Source organism: Coenobita brevimanus, chromosome 101 (assembly GCF_032717465.1).
Source record: "Coenobita brevimanus isolate Jiangsu-jjx chromosome 101, ASM3271746v2, whole genome shotgun sequence".
Taxonomy (NCBI): domain Eukaryota; kingdom Metazoa; phylum Arthropoda; class Malacostraca; order Decapoda; family Coenobitidae; genus Coenobita; species Coenobita brevimanus.
Window position 1 is genome coordinate 52,772,962 of NC_137054.1, and position 13,825 is coordinate 52,786,786.

The following is a 13,825-nucleotide window of genomic DNA, read 5'->3' on the forward strand; positions in this document are numbered from 1 at the left end:
TGGTGAACCGAAGTATCTTGCTGAATTGTTAAAACTCCCATTGAGACGCCCGGGTGTGATGTTACGCAGTGAAGATGATTCCTTGCGTCTTGATGAGCCAGGAACCATTCACCAGTCATCTTTCTCTGATCGTTCTTTTGCATATAGATCCCCTAGATTATATAACAGATTGCCATTGTCCATAAGACAACTCTCTACTGTTGAATCCTTTAAGAGACAGCTGAAAGCTTTTCATTTTTCAAAATGCTATGACCTGGAGAGAGGTACTATGATGGATGATTATAGGGTTTAATTATTGCCACTTTCATGTATATATGATGTAGCTTGTATTATATAGAAGAAATGTCACAATTCTTGTAACTGTAAAAATAATGTATGTGTGTCGAGTGCTAGTGAATTCCCAAAAGGAAGCACTGGCGCTTTTGAGAAACAAAAGGCCAGATTATTATTATTATTAATCGGCATCCCTTCTGACCAACACTGACCAGTGTGTCATAGTGTGTTATCAGTTCGTCTTCAGACTACCACCATTTTGACTAGTTTTGAGTCATCGTGCACGAGGGGGTTAATCTATAGAAATAACTATAATATTTTACTGGGACGATTATCATCAGTTACTGTAACCCTTATAATAATCTTAAATGCGTCATTAATAATGAATGAACTCGGACAACCAACACGCTGCCAGCTTCCAAATTCTTTGGGCTCGTCTCTTCTCAGATGAGACCGAATAAGCTACAGTTCATGGATTCTTGGCTGAAGAGTCTTCAGGATTCCAAGAAATGTCAGGAGCTGCAGGCAAAGGCTAACCAAAGTTTATTGCCATTCTGCAGAGAAACAACTAGAAAAATTAATGCATGGCTTCAGTCACTCTTTGTTGTTTACATTCTGCCATTCTGACAACGAGTTCTGACCTGACAATGAGTTCTGACCTCTTGCACTTCACCTTAACACTCTGCATCACAAAACACAGCAGCAGCTTCAACACCCTCAAGCAATGATGCTCATGAGTTTGAGGAATTCAAGACAGACACATAACATCATCCTAGAGTTAAAAAAGATCACTATGTCATGTTTCAATCCCTCATGATCATGATCATGAGCATCATCATCATCTTCACCAGTTAAGGTAAATGCTATTTAGCTTATTAGTTAACCCGTGGATTGCACAATTACCCTTGTTTATCCCACCCCGTGGAGTGTAAAAAAATGAAGATTTTTTTTTTTTTTTTTTAGTTTTTATTCATTATAAATGAAGATAAACATCCAGGGCATCATCTTCTGAAAAAATGTCCCTCTCTCTCTCTCTGTCTTTGCATTGGGCCATGCATAAGTTTATGTAGGGGAGTAGTGAAAAAATGAATTAAAACAAACAAACAAAAATTTTGTTTTCATTTATCATAAACTTGAAGATAAACATCCAGGGCATCATCTGGTAAAAAGAAAAAATTCTCTCTCTCTCTCTCTCTCCGTTTTAGCATAGCGCCATGCATACATTTGTATACGGGTGGAGTAGTTAGCAGTGTTGCACGGCCAGCACAGCCTACCCTGTGGCTTGCAACGGGACATTACCCAACCTGAGCTGTGGCTCACAATCCACGGGTTAATTAAGATATCTTAAATATCACTGTGTGTCTTGGTTTTCAGACAATATATATATTTTGTCCTGGGTGTAAAAACTTGTCTTCCAGGACTGGTGTAGGGAAGTTGGGGTCAGCCTCTGCATTTCTGTGATACACTGTTTGTTCTTACTGTACCTGTTACCGTATGCAGTTTTCTTAACTGAGATATGCAGTTGTGCTGCACTATTCTTATAAAGTGAGAAAGCACTGTGGCTGTACCTGAATAGTTCAACATAAGAAAAACTTCTAATTTAATCTTAAAGCTACAACAAACTGAAAGGAAAACACAATACACAGACGGTATGCTGAACTGCACACTGAAGAGATTTGGTATCATTCAATACAGTTTAAAGTGCCACTAAATGACATATTAGGTGTCATTTTATGCTATATTAGGTATATCAATTATAAGATTAGAAAACAAACACTCCACTAATACAATATAATGTAACAGCATGACATCTGTCACCTCATGACTTAACTGATAAGATATAACAAGTAAGTAATAAACACAGGTGGCCTTTGGTCTTCTATACCTTGACCAATACAGGACACAGTGTGCTCAACATTCTCAAAAAAGCTATATATACACACTGTTGCAAAATTAATACAGGTAGTAACAAAGTAATCACACACACACACACACACACACACACACACACACACACACACACACACACACACACACACACAAATGCTTCTAAATAAACTTGTGCCACATACAGAACTGTCATTATAATGGTGACCTCTTGACCATTCTGTACTAGTGAACTGAAAACATACTGAGTACAGTATAGAATTATCACCAGTAACTTGATGCCTTGTATTTACTTTTGGTCCATTGCCAGATCACTTATGGAACACCATGGCTATTAGATTACAAATGACCTTCATTATACACATACACACTAATACATGAACACAAGTTTTTTTGTGCACAGGCAATCACACCATATGTATAAACTTGAACTTTATGCATCACTTTGTATAATTTGCCTCAACACCACATAGAAAACTGTAAATACCTCACTCCACAAGTTCCGAGCAAATATCTAATCATATAAGACTGAGGCATCTATGCCAGAATACTAGATTCAACACAACACTGGCCCTAAGAAAAATACAGTACCAAACAATCCTCCAAGTTTTAGAGAAATAAGGTCAGACACTGTTATAATAGTATATATGGTTCAAGCACAGCCTCCACAAAAAGAATCATGAGGAAGGGAGGGAGAAGAGTGGTTGAGGGGACATCCAGTTTACCACACTCCCTGTCTTACCTCTGCTTCTTCACAGACTCAGCCAGTGGCCAAGGATGGTGCACCTGTAGAGAAAAAAAAATTTCTCTTAAGTCAAAATTTAACAGCTGCTGTAACCACGCTGCAAGTTGTATGAGAGAAGCACTCAAATTAATATTGTGACAGTGTGGATGTGCTTGAATGCATTAGGAGGAGTACCCTATAACAGTTTACTTATGTGAACAAATGGACAGTGAGAGATTCAGTACGAGAGAGAATATGAGTGAGGTGGTGACAGACGGGGAGAGGGACACAAAAGATTAGGTATATAAACAGGGTGGGGAGGCACATGAATAAAATGAGACTGGTGCACGATGGAGAGATGAAAGTCTGAGGATAGAGGACAGGATGATGTGAGAGTGATTTATTCATGGCCATCCCCTCCATGATTACAGTGTGTGGCTATAAATATATAAAATATCTTTAATATTAGCCTTCTCATGCATTACTGAAATCATTTTCTAATATATATATCCATCCATCCATCATCCAATCTTACATTGTCCCATGAAGAGGTGAGACAGGCTGTGGCACAAGAGAAGAAAGCATACAATGAATGGATGAGAAACAGGGGCGTGGTAGAAGCTGAGTGCCGGAAGAGAGAGTTATATGTAGAAAGAAAGAGAGAGGTGAAATGATTAGTAAGAGAGAGTAAGAAGAGAGTGGATGAGGAATTTGGAAGGAATTTGAGTGTAAAGTGGAGGGACTGAAAGAAAATGTTCTGGAAAGAGGTGAAAAGAGTAAGACAGGGTGGAAGTGAAGTTAGCAGGGGAGTGAAAGATAAAAATGGCTGATTACCAGTGGAAAAGGGACAATAAGTGAGCAGATGGAGAGAACACTAAGGAATTGTTGAACACAGAGGATGGAAGTAATGCGAGTATAAGTGGCTGGGGAATGGCTGGGAGAAGGAGGGAGGTGAGAAGACAGGAAGAAATCAGTAGGATAGAAGTTGTGGAAGCAATGAAGAAAGTTAAATTGGGGAAAGCCCCAGGAACTGATGGAGTGTGTGGTGAAATGCTGAAGCATGGGGGAGAGATAGTAGTAGAATGGATGCGGAAGACGTGCAGATTGGCCTGGGAGGAAGGTAGAGTCCCGGAGGATTGGAAGTCAGATATAATTATTCCCTTGTAAAAAAGAAAAGGGGAAAAAGAAGTGTGTGGTATTCATAGGGGCATTTGTCTTCTTTGTATAATAGGAAAAGTGTATGGAAGGATACTTATTGACAGAATTAGAGAAAGAACAGAGGAATTAGTTGGAGAAGAACAGGGAGGCTTTAGGAAGGGAAGAGGTTGTGTAGATCAGATATTCATTCTTAGATCTTTAGTGGAAAAATTTCTAGAGAAGGGAAACAAGTTGTATGCGGCTTTCATGGATTTGGAGAAAGCATATGACAGGGTGGATAGACAAGGATTGTGGAAAGTGTTAAGAATATATGGAGTAGATGGGATATTGTTGAATGCTGTGAAGAGTACGTATGATGATGCTAAGGCTGCAGTGCGTGTGGATGGTGAACTGAGTGAATTTTTCTCTTTGAAGGTTTGGTTGAAACAGGGATGTGTCATGCCTCCATGGTTGTTCAATCTGTACATGGATGGGGTAATACAAGAGGTACAAGGTAGGGTAGTGGATGTTGGAGTGGCCCTGGTGAGAGAGGGCAGTGTTTGGAAACTCCCTGTACTGTTGTTTGCAGATGATACTGTGTTGTTGAGTGAAGACGAAGGGGAGCTGCAAGGCTTGGTGGATGAGTTTGGGAGAGTGTGTAAGAAATGGAATCTAAAGGTGAATGTAGGGAAGTGTAAAGTGATGGTCTTTGAGAGAGGTGAAGTCAGTGAATGTACAGTGAGGTTGGATGGTGAGGAATTGGAAAATTTGAGTACGTTCAAGTACAGTAGGCTCGCACAGTGCGCGAGAGATTGGGCGGTCCACGACCTCGCGCACTGGGAATTCGCTTACTGGGAATACATAATCTTATGGGAATAATTACGTATGGGCAGTACCCCCTCATACCTGGACATTTTTTGGCCCTTAGAGACATAATAAAGGTCATATTTTTCAGACATTGTACTACAGATATAGCTGCAATAACAAAAATATGGGCAGTCACCTTAACAACAGTAGACAACAGGCCTGATGGATTTAAACAACAAGAGTTCTGAGGCGCGGCAACGCACTTACAGTTCCCCCGCCACCACCCCGGCCGCACCACGCTTGTTTAATGGTTGCCAATGTTGTATTATTCCAGGCTTTGACGAAGAAATTTATGGCCTGTTGAATGTTACATTTCTTCCAGAATGCAGCAACAGTCATTATGGTGGGGGTTGCAGGTATGCCAGGTGAAGCAGGTGAGTCAGGTGGGGATGTGAAGGTGGAGAGGGAGGCGGCTGGTGAGTCAGGTGGGGATGTGAAGGTGGAGAGGGAGGCGGCTGGTGAGTCAGGTGGGGCAGTGGAGGATGGCGTTGGGCGAGTCAGAGGAGGTGGTGAGGGGAGGATCCTCCCTCTCCTCCTCGCTACTGCTCACATTTTCGGCAATTTTCTTCATCTCTTCTTGCTTGTTTGTTTCACTCCTCATCTTGTTATGGACGTATTGGCAGTATAACAACTTGGTATTCACGAAATAAACATCATTATTATAGAAACTGGGTATCTATTCTAACTTACTGTTATTGCTGAAAACGTTATTATTGAAGCTGTTATTGGCGATATCTTATTGTAGACTCCTCTTGAGCACCTTCCCCATGAACCTCTAGGTCACTATTGGCACGTTGTGTGTGTGTGTGTGGGGGGGGGTCGCATACTGATGGAAAATGGCGTTTCTAAGCCACTTCTTGCCTCTACCTCGTGTTTTGTGGGTTAAACTCGCGCATTCAAGGTTTTTCGTTATGATTTTTGGTCACTCGCGCACAATGCGAATCGCGCACTGTGATGACGCTCACTGTGAGGGCCTACTGTACTTGGGTAGTGTGATGAGTAAGGATGGAGGTTTGGAGGGTGAAGTGCTTGAAAGGGTATAGCAGGGAAGAAAGGTTGCTGGTTTCTTGAAAGCAGTGATAAGAAACAGGGAAGTGAGCATGGAAGTGAAAAAGTTACCACATGACAGTATTGTAATACCAACTCTAACATATGGAGGTGAGGCTTGGACGGTGTTGGAAGGACACAAGTCATGAGTGAGAGCAGTGGAAGTGAGTTATTTAAGAGGAGCCTGTGGAGTCACATGGAGAGACAGGCTGACAGATGAGGATATAAAGGAGCATTGTGGTGTGGATGTGGATGTGATAGGAAGCATTAGGAGGAATACACTGACGTAGTTTGGCCATGTGGAGAGGATGGAGGGTGAAAGACTGACGAAGAGAGTGTATGTGAGTGAGGTGGGGGGAAGAGGGAAGGGAAGGTTGAGGATGAGATGGAGGGATGGGGTGGAGAGGTATATGAGAGAAGAGGGTGTGAACTGGGAGCAGGGCAGTGAAATGGCGGGGGACAGGGCGACGTGGAGGCGATTTGTTGTGGCCACCCAGAACGGGATTGAGGCATCTGGCAATAGATAGATAGATATATATACAGTATATATATATATATATATATATATATATATATATATATATATATGTATATATATATATATATATATATATATATATATATATATATATATATATATATATATATATATATATATATATATATATACATACAGTGGGGCACCAATTTTCGCACCTAATTGGGTCCAAAAATAACGCGCGAAAGTGGAATTAGCGAAAATTGGGGCACTGTCTTTATGGCAAAAAGGCTAATTGGTTCCCAGTTATCCTAAAGTAACATCAGATTTTCATTTTCACTTGCAATACAGTACATCAAATCACTATTGTACATTGCATTGTGAGATACAAACAATAAAAACTGTACAGTACACATTATATGAGGAGAAACATACCACAGAGACCAGGTTGAGGTGTTTAATGGATGTTGGGGGTAAGTATCCGAGGCGCGTGGCGGGCTTATTTAGCCACGCCAGACGTATTGGCGCCACCTCTTGCTGCCTCGCTACCACCAAGCTGTTTCCTCATACTACGCACTGTCGATTCTGGGATGTTAAATATACGGCAGATTTCACTGTTTTTTGCACCCTTGTCCATGTGCTCAACTATCTTCCTTTTCATTTCATTATTATACTGCCTTTTCTTCACTCCAACACGATACTCTCTTTTAGCCTTGGCCTTTCCTCCCGACTTTGAATGTCCCGGCCACTTTTTATCACCACCACTGCCTCCCGGCCCTCCCCCCACACCACCAGGCTCTCCCCCCACACCACCAGGCCCTTTCCCCACACTACCAGGTATAGTAGAGGCCATTGAACCGTGAGAATCCAACACAATGGAGCTAGCACGCTCGTACACAATGGCGGGAATGGGTGGACAGAGTGTTGACATGACGTCATTCAAGATGGCGGTGGGTCGCGGGCGGGCGGTGCAGGAAATTCAAAGTTCAAAATATTGTCCCAAACCCAAAATTTGTGCGCGAAAATCGATTTTTTTCAAGCGAAAGTGGAAGTTAGGGAATATTTGGTGCGTGCCGCGAAAGTGGATTCCGCGAATCCTGCTGTAGCGAAAGTTGGTGCACTACTGTACAGTAATCCTTGTACTTTCCGGATGCCCACTTTCCAGACACCCTACTTACCGGACATTGTGGGCCTGGACCTTCGGAACCAAAAAATGGCCCAAAAAAGAAAAAAATACCCCCCCAATTTGATTTTTTTCCCACCTGTAATTTGAAATTGTCACGCGGTGCCGAAGAGCTGTTACACCATGGACCCTTCACCCCTTCCTTCCTCCCCCCTCTCCTGTCAGGGTTGCCATTTGGTATTTTTCATTACCAAATGTGGGCCAATTTGCTAATGAAAAATTCATTTGGTAATGAATCAGAATAATGCATTACCAAACGGATTTTTCACATGTGTGAGGATACACAGGATGGAGATTGTGGATTGTTTGCTCTCCCTGATTAATCTGCAAGCCTACAGCATGAAAATAATCAATATGCTGTTAATTATAAGAAGAGTGATTACATGAATTTCCACTTGTATATATAATTAATGAAGAATAAATGCTAGCTTTACAAAATTGGTAATGAAAAGTTAAATTTGGTAATGAAAACTGAGGAGTTTGGTAATGTGGCCTTTGTGATCTGGCAACTCTGTTTCCCCATCATCAACAGTCACAGTCTAACTCTGATGGAGAGCAGATGCTTATCATAATGGAAGTCACATGTGCTCGTTTTTTGTGAATAAACAGTGAATAAACTGCAATACCTCGCCACTAGAACACACGGGAATTTACAGTGTTGTGCAGTGTTAAGAAATTAGAATTTAGAGTGCAAAGGATAACTGTGGAGTGCAAACTGGCAGTTGAAACCAGTCCAGGAGCCAGGGACTTGTTGTAAGTACTGAGAATGTTTTATATTGTATAAACTCACCTCTAAAACCTCATTCTCTGATTCTTTTGCATTTATTTCAGTCTTTCATGTCCCTTATTGGTGTGATTTAGGTCTTACATAGGTGCTATGCATGTCCAGTAGGGAGTTGTATAGGTGTTTTTCTGAGTCAGGGTAGGTTAGGGTCCATAAGTACAAGTCCAGGAGGCTGGGGCCCACTTTTCGGACATGCTTTTGGCTCTATTACATCAGAAAGTGGAGACAGATATATATATGTATGTACATACGCCCCTATTTCTCATCCATTAATTGTATGCTTTCTTCTTTTGTGCCACAGCCTGTCTCACCTCTTCAGTCCACCACGCTGTTCCTTGCACCCCCCTCCGTCTTCTCTTCCTTCCACACACCACCTCACATGCTGCACATATTTTTTCTGTAACTATCCTACACACACCTTCCACGTCTCCCATCTGCTCCAATTCATATTTGCCCAATCGTTCCTCCACTTCTCTCTTATACTCTGCTTTTTTCTCATCCTCTTGTAACCTTTCCACTCTCCTTGCAACTACTCCTTCCTCTCGTCTTTCCCTTCTTCTATTCCTCCATCTTACTTGAATCCTAATTCTGGCCACCACCAAGTAGTGGTCAGAAAGTCCACTCCCCCAACCTCTATAAGCTCTTGCATCCATTACACATCTTCGCATCCTTTCATCCACACACACATAATCAATCATTGCCTTCCTTTCATTCAGTTCACCACCCACCCTTCTCATCACTCGCCATGTATACCTGTGGATCATTTTATGCCTGAAGAGGGTATTGGCTATCACCAACCCCCTCCCAGCACAAATGTCCACTAACGCACTCCCATTCTCATCTATCTCAGCAGGCACACCCCACTCAACAACCATTCCATCTACCTTCACATTCCCAACTTTACCATTCATATCACCAATCAAAAACACTCTCATTCCTTCCAAACTTTTCCATGCACACTTCTACATTTGTCCAGAACTCTTCTCTCACTCTTCAAGCACAATCTTGCATTGGCGCATACACACACACATTCGTCCACATTTGTATTCCAACTTTCAACTTTACCCATACAATCCTTGACCCAACTGATCCATATTGTCTTATGCTCTTCTTCCATCTTTTACTCACAACTATACATACTCCTTCCTTTGCCCTCTCATTCTCACCTACTCCTGCACATATACCGCATCCATACTCCCATTCTCTCACACTTTCTCCTCTCCATTTTGTTTCAGTTATTCCACATGCATCCACTTTCGCACCCTCAAGCACCTGGATAATCTCTCTCTCTTTCCTCTCATCATTCGCTCCTCTTACATTCCATGTACCCATTACCAAGTCCTTTGTCCGGTCCTGGGTTGTCATCGTTTGGTCAGTCCTTGTCCGAGGCTACTTGTTTGTTTTTTTAGTTAGCTGTTTTCCGGGGAGGGGCACTAACTCTCCGCCAACCCTTTTAGTCCCCTTTTACGACAAGCAGGGATACTGGGGGAGTATTCTTGAAAAAAAACCCTACCCCCAGGGGGGTAGGTATTACAAATAGCATTAACAAAACAAAAGTTGGGCTGGGTACCCTTGTGCTGTTAATATGTAACTTCTCAGCACTCTCCTCCTGCCCTCCCACCCCCAGTGTTGTTGTCAAAATTTTGCCTTCTCTTGTACCATGTGGCCTTAGGGAGAGACGTTACGCAGTGTGGTTAGATGAAAATTGTAAACATAAATATAATATACATACATATATATATATATATATATATATATATATATATATATATGTATAAGGCGTCTAGAACCAAAGGGGCATCGGTGCCAAAATGTACTTTTGAGTTATGAAGCTTTAAAGTTATGCTTATGGCAACGTCATAACCAGAAGGCAATACACAAATATTTTATACATCAAAATGATCATCAGCGCCTATGCTCTACATGTAAAGGAGAAAAAAACAAAAAAATTAATAACTATAACCGCAAAATGTGCAGTAAACCAAACCCCCAATTTATAAGTGGGCATAATAACATATTCTAGGGATTTAAAAACATGCCAGAAAAAACATCAAAGAATGTATTAATGTACAAAACTTTATTAACTGAAGGTTCCAGTTAACTTAATATTAATAAACGAAAAATTATTACTGTAATTTCACGTCTTTTACAACTAAAACTGAAATCAATGCAATTATTATTTTTTCTCTGGCATAATACAGTAAAAGTCCTATTAATCGGCAGCTGATTGTTCGGTAGATCCGACATTTCGGCAGTTTTGAGAAATAGTCCCATTTACGAAAATCATTGATTGTTCGGCAGATGTCCGGAATCATCTCGGCAGTCTAGGAAGTGTTATCTGTGGCTTGTAGGCCTAATGTTTCATAACACTTCTGTATGTTCACTAATTTCTATATTTTTATTCAGATTCAGATATAGTACTGTATTGATTACAATATTGCACAGTATCATACACTACAGTAACCACCCCCACCAAATTAGCGAGGGTTACGTTCCAAGCCCCCACGCTAATTCTTGAAATTCTTTTTCTTGATGCCTTCCTGAAAATGACACTTACCGGTGATTGAGTAGCCCATGAACCACTGACACTGTAATGCATTACCCATAAATAAATGTTGCTTGTTAAATAAGTTTTCCCGTTGTTTTTAGCTGTACCGTTGTGATAGCTCTAGTATTTTTATTCCTCAGCATAATGGTGGAAGGGACTGTCCTGTTTAACTGAACCTAACCTAACCGAGTTTAACTGTACCTAATAATTTAACCAAACCTAACCTAACCTAAAGTCAGAAAAATACTTAAAAATAAACTGGAGGAATATGAATTGCTAAGGTCTCTCTGATGAAAGTTAAACGTACATTTAATGCTCATTGTTTTGTTTGTTTTTGTGCTTAACGTGAAAGAGAGAGCACTGATGCAAACAGTAATATATCCTATTAACCCCTTAATAACCTCCGGCACTGAACAACCTTTTACAGTACCGATGTCAGTGATGTTAAGTTAGTGTAAGCTATAAAGAAAACTGAACAATTATGGGGAGGGAACGAAGGTCACTGGTATGTTTACATGACTACGCTACGATTCCAAGCAGTTAGGCGGTCAGTTAATCTCAGATGTTTTCGTCCATTTGGTAAATACACCGTAACTTTATCAATCTTTCCGTGACTCATAGCGAATCATAGCATGAGTTTAGGAAGCTAAATAACACATTGCTAGGTGAGCCAGACGATTATCTTCCCATCTTTTTAAGAAAAATAAATTGATTTCAGAAGAATGGAAGAACTTTACGTACTCAGAGAGGGATTTAATTTCTTCCATTTTCTTATAAGATGTGAAGATAATCGTCTGGCGCACCTAGAAATGTGTTATTTAGCTTCCTAAACCCATGCTATGATTCGCTATGATTGACTGGAGAATTGATAAAGTTACGGTGCATTTACCAAATGGGCGAAAACATCTGAGATTAACTGACCCCCTGACTGCTTGGAATCGTAGCTTAGAGTCGTGTAAACATACCAGTGACCTTCGTTCCATTCCCATAATTGTTCACAGTTTTTCCATAGCTCACTAACTCGACATCGGTACTGTAAAGGGTTGTTCAATGTCGGAGGTTATTAAGGGGTTCATGGAATACATTACTGTTTCCATCAGTACTCTCCTTTCACATGTAAAAAAAAAAATGAACAAAAGAGTGAGTGCTAAATGTTAGTTATAACTTTCATCAGAAAGACCTTACCAATTCAGATCCCTTTATTTTATGCAATTTTCCGACTATTTTATTTTGTTTGGAAAAAGTACTGTATACAGTCCTCACTCCAAACATATTTGTAACAATATAAGTAGTGATGAGTTCACCAATACAAGTGATGTACTGAGCTGGCAGGTAATATTCCGTATCATTTTGGCCATCCAGGAAGTGTTATCTGACTTGTAGGCCTACTGTGTCATTACCCTTGTATATGTTCACTAATTTATATATATATATATATATATATATATATATATATATATATATTTCAGATTCAGGTATAGTACTGTATTGATTGCAGTATTGTACAGTATACAGTACTCTCTCCAAACAGTTGTAATACCGTACCATAAGTGGTGATGAGTGTTCACCAATATATTTAAGGTACTGAGTGGGTAGGTTTTTGATTATTCGGCAGATCTAATTTCTCGGCATCATCCTGGTCCCATAGATGCCGAATAATGGGACTTGTACTGTAGACTGAAATAATAACACTCCAAAAAAAAAAAAAGTTTAGTGGTTAAGTAAATTGAGGAGGGGCAGTGGGGGGTTGAATGGTGGAGTCCTCATCTAGGAGATCGACATCCAACTCTGCCTCCTCGGTGCCACGCCCCCTCCCCGCTCCTCTTTTCTTCCTTCCACCTGTTGACTCCTTTGCTGCGTTTGTGTGTGCTCTTTCTTGTTCGTCAATAAGGTCTCGAAAGAACTGCCTGTGCTCAGGGGGGACATAGGTCATGAGCGTTTTCAGGTCGGCTAGTTTTTCCTTAGCGATAAGCACTGGTTCTGGGTACTTGGGTTGGAGTTGGATGTGTGCCAAATTGAGTTTTCCCCTATCCTTCTTTTTCTCCAGAGACACTTTAACAGAAACCAGCCCACCATAGTCTTCATGGATCTCAAAACCTCCCTTGAATGAGTCTGAATACAGCAGAACCCTTGCATTAAGAAAGCCAGCATCCTTCATTCCAGCCCACGATACACTACTTTGTAAGGCATCATAGTCCTTAAAATCCTCTCTTTTCATGTCAACTACTTGGAAAGGATGAATTCTGTTTGCCTTTTTAATTAGTTCAACGTAATGCTTGGTTGTGTACACAAGACCTGGACGTAACTTAACTTCAATCACCCCAAAATCCCTATCACAGGGTAGGTAAGAATGGCCTGGAATCATGAAATAATGCTTGATATTAATGAAGCGGCCAGAATGCACATTGCGTAAGCAGGACAAGATCACATTCTTGTTCTTATTTTGTCCAGGGCAGTTATCTGAAAACACTACAAGCCTGGTGATGTTTGGGTCAAGAACATGGTTCACGTAATGATTAAGACAGGAAGCCACTTCACAGGATCCCCGATTACCCAAACTCTGATTCCAAACATACATAGTTGCTTGCTTTTCTTTTATGTTATGCACACCAAAGTTATAAGTCCACATTTTGCGCTTATAGTATTGCAGGCCAGTTGAGAGTTTGGGGGTGGGAAGGGTCTGCTGGAGGTCCATGCAGATCACAGCAATGTGGGGCTTATTTGGTTCACCTGCTATAGCTTTCAAAAGTCTCTGCCCCTCATTAGCCCTCCCCTTGTGAACAGTTTTTTCAACATTCAGGGCACTAATCTCTTCCTCATCTGCCACAGGGTCAAGATCACATAGTTTCATTTCAATTTCATCGCACTTATTACATGAATCACTTTTGGGGGGCTCG

General features: G+C 40.9%; 1 protein-coding gene across 1 annotated transcript in view; it reads right to left on the bottom strand.

The window, feature by feature from the left end:
* Positions 1-2,101: 2,101 nt before the first annotated feature.
* The window catches only part of LOC145415035 (1-acyl-sn-glycerol-3-phosphate acyltransferase alpha-like), an 85,118-nt gene continuing 73,394 nt past the window's right edge, over positions 2,102-13,825 (bottom strand). Inside the window, exon 4 of the mRNA XM_080284453.1 lies at positions 2,102-2,946. Within this exon, the coding sequence (XP_080140579.1) occupies positions 2,899-2,946 (48 nt within the window). The 3' untranslated portion in view covers positions 2,102-2,898. The remainder of the gene's footprint in view (positions 2,947-13,825) is intronic.